Source organism: Haplochromis burtoni, unplaced genomic scaffold (assembly GCF_018398535.1).
Source record: "Haplochromis burtoni strain Fernald_Lab_line unplaced genomic scaffold, NCSU_Asbu1 Contig_359, whole genome shotgun sequence".
Lineage (NCBI taxonomy): Eukaryota > Metazoa > Chordata > Actinopteri > Cichliformes > Cichlidae > Haplochromis > Haplochromis burtoni.
In genome coordinates this window covers 165,683-183,534 of record NW_024582720.1, presented here as the reverse complement: position 1 = coordinate 183,534, position 17,852 = coordinate 165,683, and the positions used below count along the sequence as shown (strand labels likewise).

Genomic DNA, 17,852 nt, shown 5'->3' with positions numbered 1-17,852 from the left:
TGTAAAGCGCTTTGGGGTCCTTAGGGACTAGAAAAGCGCTATACAGATACAGGCCATTTACCATTTACCATAATAAATGTGGGAGACAATGAGCCCTCAGTTTGACTTTGATGGCAGAGGCATGTCTCAAAAAGTTGGGAAGGATGAGTGGAAATGGAGGTGGTGCTAAAACAAAACAGGTGGAGGAAGATTTGGCTACCACTCAGGTTATTTGGAACCAGGTCAGTCACATGATTAGGTATAAAAAGAGCATGTTGGAGAGGCAGAGGTCCAGCAGTCTGAAAAAGCTGCATCTATAATCGGTACTCTAAGGAACTTGGAAAGGTGAGCTGGAGCTCTTTAAGTTTCTTCTTCTTTAAGAAGTTTCAGCTTCTTCAGCTGTAACACCAAACGGTGGAGGGTCCCAGGTATTTAAGCGCTAGTGGGCGTGTCCCTGAGAGGGTCGCTGACCCACTGCCAATCATGTGACTCATCAAATGAGCCAAGGTGTGAAAAAGGGCACAGGTCATTATCAGCCAAGGTTTCAGGTGAAACCATTGTGAGACCCTGCCCACACTATCATCTGACCTATTGAGGTCACCTGATGCAGGGTGTGAGTGGGCGTTAAGGCGTCTTGGAAGGATCTCAGACTGGATTATAGATGGAAGACAGTTGGTGTGCTAAGCCCCGCCCTCTGTCCAAAGATGGTCATTCACAGTGGACATAGATGCTTCCTTCACTCCTCTTTCACTCCGTCTGTCTTCTCTGTCCAACATGTAAAGATTGGCGTCCTCAAAGAGTGACCTTTGACCTTTAGATGCAGATGAACAGCCGAGTCTTGACCCCTCGAGGTGGCTCTTCTGTGTTGTGTGTTTATGAAGTGTGTGTCCAGTGTAGACGTCCGAGCGCCCCTCTCTGCACAGCTGGTTTGTTGAGTTTGTGATGAACCAGTGTGTGTCTGAGTGTGTGTCTGGATCTGAAGTACACTGGGATGTCGTGCTGGGAGAAGACTGTATCATCAGCATAGTAAGACAACCTGGAGGAATGTGTGTGTGCAGAGACGAGGCTGATAACTGCAGTGGCGCTGCATTAAAAACACGACTCTGTGATAAATCAGCGCACGGCTCAGGAACACTTCCAGAAGCCGGCGACTGTGAGCCAGTGCAGGTTACAGCACCATCAAAGTCCACGTGACCGGCCTGGAGAAACATCACCGACCCGTTGATTTGGATTGTTACTGACATCCGGTGCATCTTTAGAAATATATTTACTGATATTTATTTACCTGCTGTAGGTGTTCCTAAGAAATATTCCCAAGTATAACTCAAGACTAATCGGATAGTTGTTGGCTTGATTGCTGGTTGCTTCACTCTGCATGCCAATCTATCCTTGGGCAGGATGCTGAACCTTGAGTTGCTCTCCAGTGCATGCACCTGAGTGTGAATGTTTGAAACCACTGAACTATAGAAAAGTGCTTGTGTGAATTTACCATTTAATCCAGTCTCCCGTGTGTTTTTCTCTCCAGAATTGTTCCTGAGAGGAGAATTGTTGTGGTTGGAAAGATTGCAGCAGGGACACCATCTTAGGTGGAGAAGTGTGTGAGGCTTAACCGTCTGCAAACAACTCAATGAAAGTACCTCAGACACAAACATTTACATTTTTTATTAGCGAGCACTTAAAGTCCAGGAAGTCTTAAAAAACAGCTAACCGGAGCAGCTGTTTGATTTGTAGCTGGGCAGGAAGTTATAAGCTCATGTAGCTTAGCATGTTAGGCTAAGAGTCAAACAACTGACAGACAGCAAACAGGGAGGTTTGACAAAAAGCTCCTTTAATTCTGACTTTTATTAAGAGTTCAATCTGAAACATTCAGCAGATGCTAATCTCAGTGAAAGTCAAACACATTCAGTGAGCGTGTACGGACAGCATGTGTGATGACGGTTGCAGCCCTTTAGCCCAGACTGTGAAGCTGCCGAGGATGAACCATTTCCTGTTTCCAGTCCAGGCTGATAAAGCGCACCGCAGCTTTTTAGGAATCATGAACGTTCTGCGATCAACACCCCGCTACGTTACCCAGTGGCTGCACGGCCTTTCTGTTATCGGGGGTTTAAACAGCCGTCACTGTACTCCTACACGCCAAACAAAAGCACCCATCTGAACACCTTCAGAGCCACACCTGCAGCTTAAACCTGAAGACTGCGTGAACCTCTGATTAAAGGGTCATTCTGCTTGATTTCAGTAAAGAAATGCACGAGACTCATCCCATTAATTTTAGAAATCCATAACAGCCAACGACTGTTTCAGTCTGACTTTACAATCATTAAAAACGGGCGTTATTATCCACTCAGTATTTGCAGACTCTATCTGATGGTCTGAAGTCAGAGAGAGCCCGATTAGCTTGAAGGTTAGCTTAGCAGTGAATCAGGTGTGGTAGATGGTCCTCCTAGGTGGGCGGAGTCATTAAACAGATAATTCTTCAGGGTCTGACAGCAGTGATTGTTATCAGAGTTTCAGGAACACGTGTATGTGTTCTGTTTGGTTTCACTGCAGCTCTGAAGGTTTGTACTGGGAAATAATGACTCTATCATGGATACACAGTCGGTTTCACATTTAAACACTTCCAACACGAGTGCTGGATGGACTTTGAGTCAATGACCCTAGACCTTCACAAAGCTGATATGTGTGTTTAACACAGGGGTGGGCAACTCCAGGCCTCAAGAGCCGGTGTCCTGCAGGTTTTAGATATCAACCTGGATATCGCACCTGAATCAAATGATTAGGTCATTACCCAGCCTCTGGAGAACTACAAGAAATGTTGAGGAGGTCATCAGCTGTGTTGGATCAAGGACACATCTGAAACCTGCAGGACACCGGCCCTCGAGGTCTGGAGTTGCCCACCCCTGGTTTAACATTTTCTCTATGAAGGATCACCACGAGCAGTCAGTTTGTTTTGGACATGTACAGCCTTCAGTATAGGACCTGGGTGGACCTGGGTGGACTTCCTAAAAAGGAGTGGGCAGACATGCAAACACCAGACTGGTTTCAGATGTTGGTGGAGATTCAACATCAGTTTTGAGACTCTTGGATTTCTGAAGGCCTTCAGCAAAAATTGTGAATGGACATTGTGTCCAACAAAGATCAGGACCAAAGAGATAGACACAAGGTTTTGTTTGCCAAAAGATAAAGGTGGTCTGCACCACGGAGACTGAGACTTAAAGACTTTCAATAACAATCCCGGATTGATGCCCTCAAAATGAAACTTGAGTGGATGTTTTAAAACCTCTGAATTAAGTTTGACACAGATGTAGAATCCACAGTACGTTTACACATCAGTGGACATCTAAAGACTCATATATGTTCCCATATCACTCAAAGGAGTTTTGTTTTTCGTTTAAAGTCCACCATCAAATTGGACCTGCAGTACCAAGGGTGTAGAAGAGAGGCCAGCCCAAAAATCACAATCAGATCTGTGGATGAACAAAAGAATAAAAAAAAAAACGTTCCCGCACCGATAGTCTTACATAACATTTTCTGAATGTCCACACATGACTATGACAATTCGTTTCCCAGTGCTCACCTGTAGACGAGGACCCGAGTACCTGTCTTACACAGCCACCAAACAGGGTCCTGCATTAGAACCATGATTACAACACTTCCAAAGTCTTTTAAGGTTTTCTGCTGAATATTCAGTTTTCACTGAGATGTCCTGATTCTGGACCAGAAGTCTGTAGACTTTCAAAGAGAAGACATCAGTGTGCATAAAAACAAAACAGACAATAAGAAAGAATAATAAATGAATGTATGTCCACATTTCATAACCAAACTGTACACAGATGTTAAATGAAGTCCCAGCCTGACCTCCAGATGCTAAACCTGCAGAGACCATGACAGGTGAAAGATGTGTCTCTACCCTCGACACCGGCGTACCAGCTGGTGGGTTGTTGGCGTTTCTGTGTTGGTTTAAAGCCAAAAGGACACACGATGAGGTCAATGTCATCGGATCAGCTGACAGAGTTCAGCAGTGTCTCTTTTATCACATGAACAAGTCCAGAGTTTGTCCAAAAATATAAATAAATAAATAAAAAGTCTTTGTGTCTGTCCTGATATGCAAACAGGACGCAGCCAGTCCACTTTCACGCATTCACCCGAGTCCACCTGAGCACAGGTGTGTGGTCATCTCTCCCTTCACACTCTCCTTGTGTTTATCGTCACTGTAGATCATGTTACAGTTTGGTCCCATTTTTTATGTCTTTGTTTAAGTGTGAAGAGAGTAAATTTACATTTACATCCAAAAAAGTCTCACAGGTGTTAAATGGAGGCCGTGTTTGCCAACAGGTAACGTCCAGAGCTAAATCAGGTAAGCTGATGGCCCACAGAGCAGGATATAAATAACACAAATGCTTATTAGTGCTGCTGATGGTATTCCTTTAAACTCCTCCTCCTTTTATTCTGGCTGAACATCTGATGTGGACATTAAAAACTTCCTATGAGAGAAACTGTTACACCCTGAATGTTAACATCACCTCCAGGGTTTATTCGAGCTTTTTGATTCACGTCCTCCAAAAGTAATGAAGAACTTTTCATGCAGATACAGTTAAAGTGATGATTCAGTGCAGTTTGGATGATGGAAATGAGAGTAATCACACCAAAAATGTTCTTTTAAACAAACTAACGCCAGCAGAAGCTTTAAAAAAATGCTGCTGGTTCTTTGTTTCTCACACATCTCCTCTCCTTGGATCCGATTGGCCCTTCAGAACAGCACAGCGGGGTGTCCGATGCCATCGTGCTCTCACAGGAAGTTCTCCAGTTCGAGATGATGGCCAACATGCTGAAAACACTCACTGGGGAGCTGAACTCCAGGGGAAGGTGAGGGTTCGCCCCGTGATCTTAGGCTACCAGTGGTGATTCTTGGAGAGGTAGGCGATGAGTGCCACGGCCACACCCACATAGATACCTGTCCCGATGGTAATTGACAGGACGGCGAGGAAGAGAGCCCGCCTGGAGCTGGAGCTGGCCAGGTGAAAGTCTCCTTTGGACACTGCCTTGTTGGTCTGAGAGGGACAGAGACGTAAACACAAGTCAGACAAAGGTTAGCTCCTTATCTCGTCGCTCTCCGTGTGACACGAGCTGGGAAAAGAAACACAAAACACAGAAAACTGCACCAACGTTCCACCCAACAAAGGTGAGCTAGAACGGCAGTTACAGTGGGAAACTGGGCTGAAGTATCCACCCATCCATCCACTGTGGGAGGAAGCCGGAGAGAAACCATGCAGGAACAAGAAGAACATGGAAAAGTCTGGCAGGCTGACGGCTTCAAACCTTCTCAGTGTAAGGCAACTCCGCCAACCACTGCTGATGTTATAGGAGGCATATGCTCAGGCACGATCTGATATCCTCGTGTTGGTGTTGTTCCCAGATCATCATACTAAATGTTGTTCCAGGATCAACATTGCAAGTGACCAATCAGAATGTTGTGACGTCATACTTTTGCGACTTCGGGAAAAACCGGCGTAAAACAAAAAACTGTACTTAAGCTGCGAGAAACCGCCTCTGTCCGCCGATCAACGAACCCTGACCCTAACCGTAACCCTTTAATAAACAGTAAGCAGAATTGATATTGTCCTTGCAACATTGGAATTTCATAAATGCACGAATGGCTTGGCGCGCAAAAGAATAACGTCACAACAATGTGATTGGTCACTTGCAATGTTGAACCTGGAACAACATTTTCATGATGGTCTGGGAACAACACCAACACGAGGATATCAGATCATCCCAAGTCTCTAGTCCAGGTACGCCTCAGTAATTGTTACCGATCAGAATTTTTCCTCTGGTTCAATCAGGTGATGAAGATCTGTCTCCATCTTCTCTCTGATGAAACCAGCAGCGTTCAGGTCTGAACTCGCCCGCGGAGCTCCGAGCTTAGGGGGAGACTCCACGCACGACGGCAGATAATCAGCTTTACAAAGAGATGCTGAGCAAAACAGCAGCAGAAGAAATGAGATTAAAAGGCAGAGGAAGAGCAGTAGAGAGGACCCATCAGTCTCTCTGCTCTTTAATCGCTTTTTAATAAAGATGATGTGATCAGGGAGCAAAGCATCCTGCTTGGTTTTTGACCTCAGGGGCTCTATTAGATATCTGCTTCATCAGCTTCTGCTTGGATTCCACTTATTGAATGAGTGGACCTGAAAAATGTTGCTAACATGACAGCGATGTGCTGCAGCGGTCCACTCTGACAGTAACCTAAACGTCACACAGGGGGACCAGGCCTCCCACCTGACTGAGTCAGACTGAATCTGAATATTCTTACTGCTTTAATGTGCTATCAGAGCTGGTACTGACTGACATAACAACACTGTGCAGTGTGACTTGGGCGAGTAACAGGTTAAAACACCAAATTCATCAAAGCAAATTTCCCGACTGAGACAGCAGGTTGTTTGTTCTGTTTTATCGGTGGAGTCTGGTATGTGTTAGAGCTCCGAGGCTGATGTTCGCCGTGTGCTGACAGTGACCATCTATCTCTGTGTCAGGTGACAGCTGAGTTAACTCTGTAAACCTGATTAACTGGCTCGTGGGCAGGAAATAACCACTGTGATCACCACAGTTTCCAGTAAGATTTAATTAGTTTCCATGTCATACCACATGACAGAGGGCGCCAGTGAGCTCAGGACCTCCTGTGACTGGTCCAGTGGGGAGATGCTCCCACTCGGCCCAAATAAAGAACGTGTGTGTGTGTGTGTGTGTGTGTGTGTGTGTGTGTGTGTGTGTGTGTGTGTGAAGCCAGAGTTATGTAACAAGCTCAAACTGTGTGTGCATGTGTAGCCAGGTTTTACTGGCATTGTGGGGTCCTAAGTGTGTATACGTCACCACATTAGAGAGACGTCTTTCTGACTGGGACAAAAGGGAAATGCTTGAAGACACGCTTTTTAAGGTTAGGGTCATCCCAGTAGTAGTGTGAGTTAATCTCCAGGAAATGAGTCTGTGTGCGTGTTGGGCTTGCTCTAAAAGCACCAAATCAGATTATGAACAGGAGCGATTGTTTCAGTCTGCCACGTTTACTCTCAGGACACTTTTCAGCTGTTTGTTCTCACAGTGAAAGTGTCCGCTCAGTATTTTCAGAGGGAGTTTCTCTTCTCATCCATCATTAGATAAAAGTCCTGATGTGACTTCATACACAATACATCACACGAGTGTTCACCGTAATCTGTGTGAAAGCTTTGTTATATGTGAGTTCAGCTTGTATCGTCCTTGATTTTAAAAGTTATTTCCTGATGTGCTTTTCTGTGTTTTGACTTGCTTGCCTCTGTTAGCATCAGACTGAGTTTATATTTTTACCCTCTGTACCGGACATGTGTCTAACTGAAGGTCCAGGGTGTTTGACTGCAGTAAATACAATAGAAACTAGTTAAAGAAAACTTGAGGACTAAAGCTCACTGTGGAGCAGATGGTTCAGACACAGCCGTTTAGCATTAGCACGTCCAACGACCTGCTCATTATAAACTCAGGTCGACTGGCTGCAGCCGCTCAGTTACTTTTCCTCAATAAGAAGTCACGTCAGAGCTGTAACATCTCCACGGGACTCAAATAAGCATTATTACTGAGAACATGTTGACGAGTGTCATGTTTCCGACCTTTCAGGCACAGTCATCGTACATTTAATGATGCGCCTGTTCTTAGAAAGGCTGTGGGACTTCTTAGTGTTACGATTAAAGGTTTGGGACCAAAGAAGATTCTCGTATTTCAAACATGATGTAAAGCTCCCTCTGTGAGTGAGCAGGATCCTCTCCTGCGCGCTCATAACCTTTCAAATATTCCTTTCTTAATGATTTTGGTTTGATGAACCTCTGACAGAGAAAGGACAACCATGCTCCTCCTCCTCCTCCTCTTCCTCCTGCCGCAGTGCTTTCTGTTGTTTCTCACTGACGGATTTCAGTGTGGGAAGGGTTGTCAGTGGCAACCAGCCCAGGCTCCCTTGAAGCTGTAGGTGTGCAGTTGCCATGGAAACCACATATGTGACAACCAGAAAGCTTGTTGCCAAAACCCTCCGCATCCGACCAGTCCTGCTTTGTGCACATTCCAGAGCTCCATTTAAACTTTTCAGCATTTTTAGCCGCTTCCTTCAGACTTCCTGCTGTCCAATCAGCAATCGGCAGTCGTCAGCCGCCATTTTTTGTCAAAAGCCTGCGGAGAGTCTGGAACGGGAAGTTCAAACCTCGTCTACAAACTGTCAGACTGATGCTGGAATCAAGTGATTGTTTTAATTCTCATTCTGGAACTTTCAACGCAGCGTCACTTTAAGCACGACTGGACTGTAACCAGAGAGTGTGACTGTTTCCTGTTTTATTTTGAAATTCCTGGTCTGTGTGTAGCTGTCTGCTGGTTTGTGGGTTTATTCCTTTCTCTGTTCTTCCTGTGTCTGCGTTGCGTTTATGCATAATTTCCTCTCGTTTGAATGTTTCACGGGCTTTCCCTTTCACCTGTTCTCCTTCCTGGATCCTACCTGTGTGAGGTCACAGGAGGCGCCGCATCCGTCCCACTCCTGATTCTTTTAACAAGCTGAGTGAGAGCATCTCTCCTCCTCCAGCTGACTGCAGATCAGTTATATAAGGTGAACTGTGTCAGTGTGTGTAGACGCAGCTCTGAAGTAATGATCCACACACACACATTGACTCATTACTGTAAATACACAACGGTCACTTGCCACGTTCAGGTCACGTGATTGTTTCATGCAGGTAGTTTATTCCAGCTGGAGGGAATCATGTCTCCATCCCACAAACAGACAAACCACAGCTGCTAACTGTTAGCAGTGACCCCATCATCACATTGGCCATCTGTTACCATTAACGTAGCAGTTATCAGACTGTAGTTAGACAAACATGAATAATTATCGCAGCTGAACGGGTCGTGGATGCAGTATCGATCCGTGTCAGAGCAGAGTACAGACACATGGAGAAGCGGGGGGGTTGATGCTGTGCAGAGTAGCGGCCGAAGCAGCCAAACGGGACAGAGAGTCTAGAGTGCGGAGAACCAATCAGAGCAATGAGGCCAGAGCAGCCAATTGGACGCTTTCAGGCCTGATGTGCAGAGCCGAGAGAGCAGAGCAAGGCTGCAGGCGGACGTGGACGTGCACAGGGAGCATGTGCAGTTTACAGCCAATAGTGACGAGATTCTGAGCACTCAGCACGTCTGCCTGTTACCTGATCTGCAGTTTGTTAATTTTGCCATGTTTTATTCCAGAGCTTTAGTCTAAACTCTGTTGTAGGACGACTTGAGTTCTGTTGTTTGTATTGTTAGTCTTTTCATTTATCCAGCCCTCTGTGCTCCCTGTGCGGTGGTGCGGTGGTTAGCACACTCACAGCGAGAAGCTGCGGCTGACAGGCTGGCTGTGTGGCTCCTCTCACATGCAGTAACAGTGTCTGTATGGTTCTGTGTTGGGCTACGTCCACACTGATGCGTCTTTGTTTGAAAACGCATCGTTTTCTCTCGGTTTTGGCCGCCCGTCCACACTGAGACGGCGTTTTGAAAACACTCTCGAAAACGCACATATTTGAAGAAGGTGCTCATGCGTCGCAGTGTGGACAGCGAAAACCGAGACTTTCCAAAACGATGACGCGTGTTAGTCATGTGATGCAGTCATGTGACCAATTAAGCTAAGATAGCGGAGGGCGTTACACAGCAGTTGTTTTGTTTGCGCTCCAGAGAGCTTTTCTTCTTTTTTCTAATTCTCACTCGCTTTTGCAACTTTGTACTTTTGTGTTACTCGCAGCAACAACTCCACCTCATTGTGAGTCCATTTAACAAACTCGGTGCTTTTCCTCAACATTCTGCCGCCACGTTTCAAAGAGATGGAAGTAAATAAGCGACAGACAGAAATGAGGCAGGGCGAATCTTCTTGCGCTTCACGCATGTGCAGCACTGGAACGTAAGCGTTTTCGGCCATTTCAGGGTGGACGCACAACTGTGTGATAACAACTGAACACGCTAGTGTGGACGCAGCCTTACACACACTGCTTCAGGGTGTACCCTGCATTTCGCCCTCTGGTAGCTCTGTTAAGGACGGATGTATTTAACACTTTAAAGCAGGGGTGAAGAACTCGAGGGCCGGTGTCCTGCAGGTTTTAGACATCACCCTGGGTCAGCTGACTCACATGTTCTTTACCAGGAGAGCTCTGGAGAACTTCAAGACATGGTGAGGAGGTCATTTAGCCGTTTAAACCAGCTGACATGTCTAAACCTGCAGAACACCGGCCCTCAAGTTCTTCACCCCTGCTTTAAAGCCTAACCTGTTGCTGTGACAAACATCTGTAATCTGAACCATTTGCTCAACTGAAAGAATTCCAGTGGTCTGTGCTTTTTCAGTGATTTAAGGGTTATTACGGTAAACCTAGGCACACTACTAAAGATGAAGGTTGGTGCAGAGAAGAGTTTTGACCGTCTTTTTTATTGTTTTGTTTTTGCTGTTTGCCGAGATTTGAATCCCTGCCTGGGATTACCATAATGGCCCTAACATCAGTGAAACGCACAGAGTCAGTGCTTTCAGAAACTGCTGCAATTTTGCCATGTTCAAGAGTAATTTGACCTAAAATGCTCCCGCCGGTTTCGGGGGGTTACAGTCTCAGTTTGTGCACTTGCTATTGTTTCCCTCATTCATGCACATTGCAGGTTAAAGTGTTCTGGGTTCACTCTTTAACACACTGCAGCCTCTGGCTTCAAAACACGAGAACTCTTTGATTTCCTATTTCAGAGAAACATTAACATGCAGCTGATCTGAGTCCTCACCTCGTGTGACAGGTAGAAGGCGGCGATGCCGAGCGGCCAGAAGCAGCAGAGCATGGAGAAGACGCTGAGGCCCAGGTGATCTCTGGGAGGCATCAGCAGGAAGGCGTCCTCGCTCTCTGATTCGCTGGAGTAATCGCTCTGATCAAAAACACGAATCAATCAGGAGCAGCTTTTCAGTGTGTAAACGCTTACTCACACTCACACACACTCACACACACTCACACACACACACACACACACTACCTCACACACACTCAACCTCACACACACACACACACTCACACACACACACTCACATCACACTCACACACACACACACCACACACTCACACACTCACCACACACTCACACTCACACTCACACACTCACACTCACACTCACCACACTCACACTACACTCCAACACACTCACCACAAACACTCAACACACACACACACACACATAAACCACACACTACACTCAACACATCACACTCACACACTCACACACACACACTCACACACACACACTCACAACACTCACACCACACACACACACATCACACACACTCACTCACTCACTCACCCACACACTCACACACACACACACACTCACACTCACACACTCACACACACCACACACACACTTCACACTCACACACTACACACACACACACTCACTCATACTCACACACTCACTCACTCACCCATCAGAGCTGCAGAGTAGATTAACGCTGGACTTCAGTGAGACAAAATCTCAGCTAATCGTCTTTAATGCGATTGGCTGTTAGGAGGTCAAACGTGTCGCTCAGAGAGCTGCAGCTCTGAGTGCTAATCTCATTCTGCAGGAAGCACTCTGACTCCCAGCACGGACCGATGGACGGACTTCCAACCATCCATCCACCTGTCTGTCTGTAATTCCCTCTAGCCTTCAATTCATCCTTCCTTTCATCCATCCTCCCACCTGCCCTGTTCAAAAATCAGATCCAGATGTTTCTTTACTACCTTCACTTCCTGTTATCCAGAGGTGTTCCCAGGTCAGACAGAACATCTAACGCTTCCATGTGTCTGTATGTTCTCAGTCGTCCAGGTCATGGTAATCTCAGGAGCTTGAAGTAACGCAACGTCTTGAAGTAACTGAAAGAAGCCCGGTCCCTTTTCTTTTCAACATCCTTAGACTATGATCGTTCCATCTAGTTCTGGATGGATCCGCTGGGGTTTCTGTATGGAGGACCACAAGAGCCCCGCGCATCGAAATAAAACATTCTGTGCTTAATTAATGAATTGTAGAATAAAATCTGCATTTGTAAATTCATTTTTGAATTCCAATTTAATAAACTGACTTTACAAAATCCATTTCTAAAATTCCTTTGTACACCAGGGATTAACAGCTCTAGCAGGCGATTAGCTCATGAGCTAGAAAAATCCATGGCAGACAGCCTGTGTCTGACCAACCAATCAGAGAGCTCCTTACATCCCACGGTGTGGCTAATTTGAATAGCAGCAGGATTTTTAAAATGAAGTTGTTAATCCAACTGCTAATCCACATGTTAATCCCTGAGCGACCAGGAAAGGGAAATGGATTTTGAAATAGGGCTGGGCCATATTATACCGTTCACGGTAATACCGGTATAATGTTAGGCAACGATAGGAAAATGAAATATCGCGATAGAATGGGAGTAAAACGCGCATGCGCAGTGCCTTTGTTTTCATACGCACATGGCCGATTGTTGAGTGAAACAGATGAACCAGAATTGGTTTGTAAAAATGGTGCAACTTCAGTGATGTGGAACTGGTTTGGTGTTTGTCCGTCAGATACACAACAAAGCACATTTTTTTGCAGAACATGCAAGCGGCCGTCGTTATTGTCGTATTTGTCGGACTAAGATGCTCTTAAATCTGGGAGTAATCTGGGTCCTAAACTCCGTATGCTTCAGGTCAAACAACACTGCAGCATCACTAAGAGTTAAAAACTGTCTAAATTCTTTCATCTTTAATAAAACGATCAGCATTGCTGCTTTACCAGGTGTAACTATAAAGTTTAACTTCCAGGCATCCATGAAAACAAAAGTTATTACATTTAACGGAGTTAGAAGTTAGCAGGAAGCTAGCGGAAGTTAGCTCGCTAGTTTCGCTAGTTACCTAAGCATGATATAGCATGTTCTGACTGAGAGATTTCTGAAAAAAATCAAACGTACAGCTCTGCTATCACTTCCAACATAAATGAAGACAGGAAACTAAACAGCAGTGACGTTTGTAGGGTTACTGAAGTTGGGCTAGCTGGTATATAATGATGTGCTACGTGATCGCTAGCGACACAGCTATGTTAGCATAACATAAACAGTGAAGCTGGAGGACGAACACTAACACTTTTCCACTTATAAAAGTTAACGTGAAGGTTCCTCGATGGTTAGAGACAAATGCAATCGCATGGCAGGATGCTGTAAACGGACCAAACTTCAGTCAGGAGAACAACTGAGATAATCCATCCACAATACGAGGTTAGTCATTAATATACTGCAACAACATGGGAATAGAGCAGCTGCCAGAGAATTCAACATTAATGAATCAATGGTACAGAAGTGGAGGAAGCAAGAAGAATGAGTTTAATAAAGTTTGATTTATCTGACTGCTTTGTTTCGCTTAATGTGCCTTATAATCCTGTGCACCTTATGGTCCGAAAAATACGTACTGCACACTGCAGTTTAATGTTGCAAAGCACCTCTTTTTAACTTCAGTGGATATTATACATGGTTATGCTCAGGATATGTCAGCCCATTTCTACTGGAAATGCCTTTTGGTTAAACTTTCAGCAAGGAATTTGCATTTGCACTGTTACATTTTTATAAAGCTTTAATGTACATAAAAACCAGCTTCTTGTTTAAGTGAAAATAAATGGAAGGTTGTCTTTTTGCGCTAGTAATGTTGTGGAGTTGTATTTTGTCTCGCATCAATTATATCGTCAGTTATATCGTTATCGCAAATTTTCAAATATATATCGTGATAAATATTTTTGGCCATATCGCCCTGCTCTATTTTGAAATGCAGTTTATTAAAGTGGAATTCAAAAATGAATTTACAAATGCAGATTTTATTCTACAATTCATTAATTAAGCACAGAATTTTTTATTTTGATGCGCGTGGCTCTTGTCGTCCTCCATATTTCTGGGAATGGCTAAAACATTTCCAAAGAGAAGCATCCAGGAGGAACCCTGATCCTGATCAGATCTGATCTGAAACACCTCCTTCATTCTGAGATCCCTCAAAGTGCAGGTTCCTCACCTGATCTCTAAAGAGCCCAGACACCCTTCAGGGGAAGCTGTTTCTGCCCCTTGGATGCCACAGCTCACAGTCACAATAGTAAAAATGTACGTTTATACCCAAAGGGGAGCAACGAGCTGTTGCCCAGGAGGTCTGAAGTAGTCAGAACATCTGCAACGCTTGAAAAACTTTGTGTTAGAGCATCTGTGAGTGACTGATGATGACTAGAAATCACTAAGCCAAGACGATGAGCCGGCAGCCACAAAAGCTCCTTCAGAGCTCAGCTATAACAGTAACACCGCAGACACTTTAAATCTTGACTTTCTTGAGGTGTCTGATGATAGCAGATATCAGCTGATTTCCAAACTCTGCTGGATGTGCTTCATGAATGTCACCTACTACAGCACAGACAGGCTTGTGTTCACACGCTGTTTTATATATATTTCGATTTGATGCCCTGACCTCCATCGTGGTGAGCTCACTGATCACCAAACCAAGCCTCACGAGCTGACTCACAGTGGCTCTCATATCTGGTTCTTCCTCTGTTAGAGAAGATCTGACTGGACCACTAATCAATGTGGGAACTTTGTTAACATCGTTCCACTGTGATGCGGTTGTTGTTGTCATAGCAATGACTTTAAATGGCAAAAACATTGGTGTTTCAGCCATGCTTCCTTGGTGTGGTAGCACCCACGAGGAAGCCCGTTTTGACTACCGCAGAGACGTTTCACAGCAGCATCTAGTGGACATGAGAGGAACTGCAGTGCCTGTTTTCCCTCAGTGAATTTGTGTCGATGACACTTTTCAATCAGAACTAGAAAAAGAGTCCCAGCACTCGTTCTTCAGACCTCTGCCCTCACCTCGGGCTCAGGAGGCAGAGTGGGTCATCCACCAATCAGAAAGTCGGTGCTTGGATTTGGGGTTCTGAAGCCAGAGTTTTCCCCAACTCATCATCAGAGTGTGAGTGTGTGAACATGAGGTGAAAAGAGCTTATTTACCTCGAGCTCCTGGAAGTCGTCATCGTCGTCGATGTCATAGGACAGTGTGTGAATCTTTGCCTCCTCACCAGAAAACTCCAGATACTTCCCATCAGCAAACAGCAGCACCTCCTTTGTGGAGACGGCGGCGGCAGAAGAAGAGGAGGCTTCTGGTCCAAGTCCCTCGATGAAGGTGGTCTCACAGCAGTCGCCTCCCCCGGCCTCCCCCCAGGCCCGCAGGACACTCTCCGGGCACAGGAAGAGGCCGGGGGCTGGCCTGAGGCGAGGGTCTGGCACCCCATGCTGGGGCAGAAGAGTGCTGGGGTTCAGAAGCTGGGGAGGACCCCTGCTGTGCTCCTGCTGAGGGGAGGTGCTCACCACCACGTGACCCTGATACTGAGGAGCAGAGTACACTGACAGTAGCACCTCCCGCGGCTCCGCCCCCAGCCTGTGCGTGTTGATCAGGCCATTTTGTCTGCAGGCTTCTCCTCCTCCTCTCCGTGAGACTCTTCCAAGCCCGGAGGAGGTTTCAGGCTCTTCTCCTCGGCTCTCCTTGTCTCCTCCACCTTCCATCTCTCCTCAGAACTCGTTTCTTCCTCAAGGGGTCTCTCAGAGAGGTCAGAGGTCAAGGGTCAGGCATTGCATACTGAACTTTGCTGGAAAATAGAAAAAGAGAAGATAGAATAGAATAGCCCATTGATGTCATTGTACTGGTGTTCCACATCAACTGTGACAGCAGGAATAAATACAAAACGAGATAGAGGCACACACTGGAGAACAACGCAGGAAGTGCAACGAAAGGCGCTGGTCCGTGTGTGACGGTCGCTCAGAACATGGCTCAGATTGGTGTGGCGAGTGGGCAGGGTAACAGTCCGAATGGCCCAGGGGAGCCTGGAGGTGTGGGACCTGACTGACCCAAGGCGTGGTGCAGAGGGTGGTGGGTCAAACAAGTAGTGGGCGGGGTCTGAGGGGTATCTCTGTGAAACCGATCCAGGAAAAAGCACGAAGAGGCCTGTCCTGCTGTCCTCACAGCACGGACACATGCACCCGTGTGACGTGTGTTTGCAAACGTGGTGTGTGTGTCAGAGGATTCACCTGCTGAGCTGCCTCCTGCATCCGATGCCTTGATAAACACCTGAGGTCCTTTTGGCAGGAAACCATCAGCAGGAGGACAATCTGACATACGGGGACATTTCTGCACTGCTGTGTTTGCTGCTTCATATTTGGACCAGATGATGGTCTGTTTGGAATATCTGGCGTCAACAGCGTGTGTGAAACCTTAAACACCTGAAGCACCTGGTATATTAGAGCTCTAATAAAGGATTTTGTGCCTCGGCCCTCCCTCCCTACAGCCTTCAGATATTGTGGTGCTTCCTTGGCTGTGGTGTTGGAGGTGTTCCTGACGTTTTTGGTGTATTTGTGACTCTGTGAGCTGCGGCTCACATCAAATAATCCACAGCACATTAATAATAAAGCTCATCTTCAAAGCTGCGCCCACACCACCGACAGGCGCACGTGCATGGACAGCGCGCACACGCACGTGCACGGATGTTTACAGAAAAACCCTCATCGTAAACCCGAATACCGACACTCACCGGCTCTGACGTCAGCACGGTGATAGCCACACGCGCACACACACAAACACGCGCACATACTCACCTCCCAAGGTGAGACACGAGAGCCGTCCATCCATTCATCGTCCATCCATCTGCGCATCCAGGCGTGACAGCGACCCCCGCGGCCGTCCCGCAGCCGCGTTGGGTGCGCTCTGAGCGGACTGAGAGGCGGCGGGTTCCCGATGCGAAGCTCCGTATTTCCAAAAAAGCCGTAAGAGGAGAGAGGCAGGCGGGCAGGCAGGTGTCCGTCTGCTCCGAGAATGATTCTCCTGCAGAGAGGAGGTGGAGAGGAGGAGGAGAGAAGAGGCATGTGCGCTGAATACAGAGGAGGTGTGTGTCAGCAGAGACTTCTTCCACAGGGTCCTAAAGCCCCTCACATCAAACATGACGAATCGAATAAATCGTCCTTGAAAACGTCCAGGTTTGGACTCCTGAAGTCAAACCTGGTGACCAATCGCAGGCTCCGCCTCTCCCGTGGGACATCTTTCTCAATGATCTAAAGAACATCTGAAGATATTTGCTCGGACTTAGAACTGGTTTTAGTTTGGAGTTGATCCTGATCTGCATCCACAAATTTCTCAAAAAATTCAGAAATTCAATTAATGTTGAATTTTTGACATCTCCTTTTGTTTTTAGCTGGGAGACATCGTCCTGATGTTCTAATATTACAAACCGAATCTGTTCCAGATCTCCTTCACACTCAGTTCATGCATGTTTCCACAGTGATTACACTCACAGGCACCAGTACCCAGGAGGCCAGGCAGCTCCTGGAACAGGAGGAGGCTTCTGGACTGGAATGGGAACATCCGGGGTGCTTGGATATCTTTTTGGTCGTCAGGGAAGCCAGCCCTACGATTCTAACTATGGCTACGTTCACACTGCAGGTCTTAAAGCTCAAATCCGATTTTTTTGTCTACAAATAAAATGCGACAGCAAACGCGCTCTAGTGTGAACCCTCAAAGCGGCCGCATGCGCAAAAGAAGACGTCACACACAACGCGCTCTGTTTAGACCCAGAGCAGCAGTATTGTTTGACTGATGGCCTTAATATAAAGACTTGTTTCGGACTTTACGTTTCCCAATTTTGCTTTAAGTTATAAAGTTATTTTGTTGTCTACATTTGGCCTAATAATGATCCTTACTGCTGTTTTAGAGGAGCGGTGCTTCAAAGGATAGCTGCAGATTATACAGTACAAATAAAATGTTCACGTTTCTCCAACGTTGTCTTCCCAACAGTCTCACTAACATCTACACTGGATGGCCAGG

At 46.2% G+C, this 17,852-nt stretch overlaps 1 protein-coding gene across 2 annotated transcripts; it reads right to left on the bottom strand.

Moving 5' to 3' along the window:
* Positions 1-2,793: 2,793 nt before the first annotated feature.
* Positions 2,794-17,549, bottom strand: LOC102308139 (synapse differentiation-inducing gene protein 1). 2 transcript variants are annotated; one of them, XR_006055462.1, is made up of 5 exons: positions 16,631-17,549; positions 14,993-15,627; positions 10,756-10,893; positions 3,554-5,027; positions 2,794-3,443 (listed from the first exon to the last, which is right to left on the bottom strand). XR_006055462.1 is itself a non-coding variant. In XM_005943024.3 (4 exons), the coding sequence occupies exons 2-4, from the start codon at positions 15,542-15,544 to the stop codon at positions 4,869-4,871; spliced, it is 849 nt and encodes a 282-aa protein (XP_005943086.1). In that variant the 5' UTR covers positions 15,545-15,627; positions 16,631-17,549; the 3' UTR covers positions 2,794-4,868. The 2 variants fall into 2 exon arrangements, 1 of the variants encoding a protein (XP_005943086.1); XM_005943024.3 differs by having other exon boundaries at positions 2,794-5,027.
* Between the last annotated feature and the right edge of the window lie 303 nt (positions 17,550-17,852).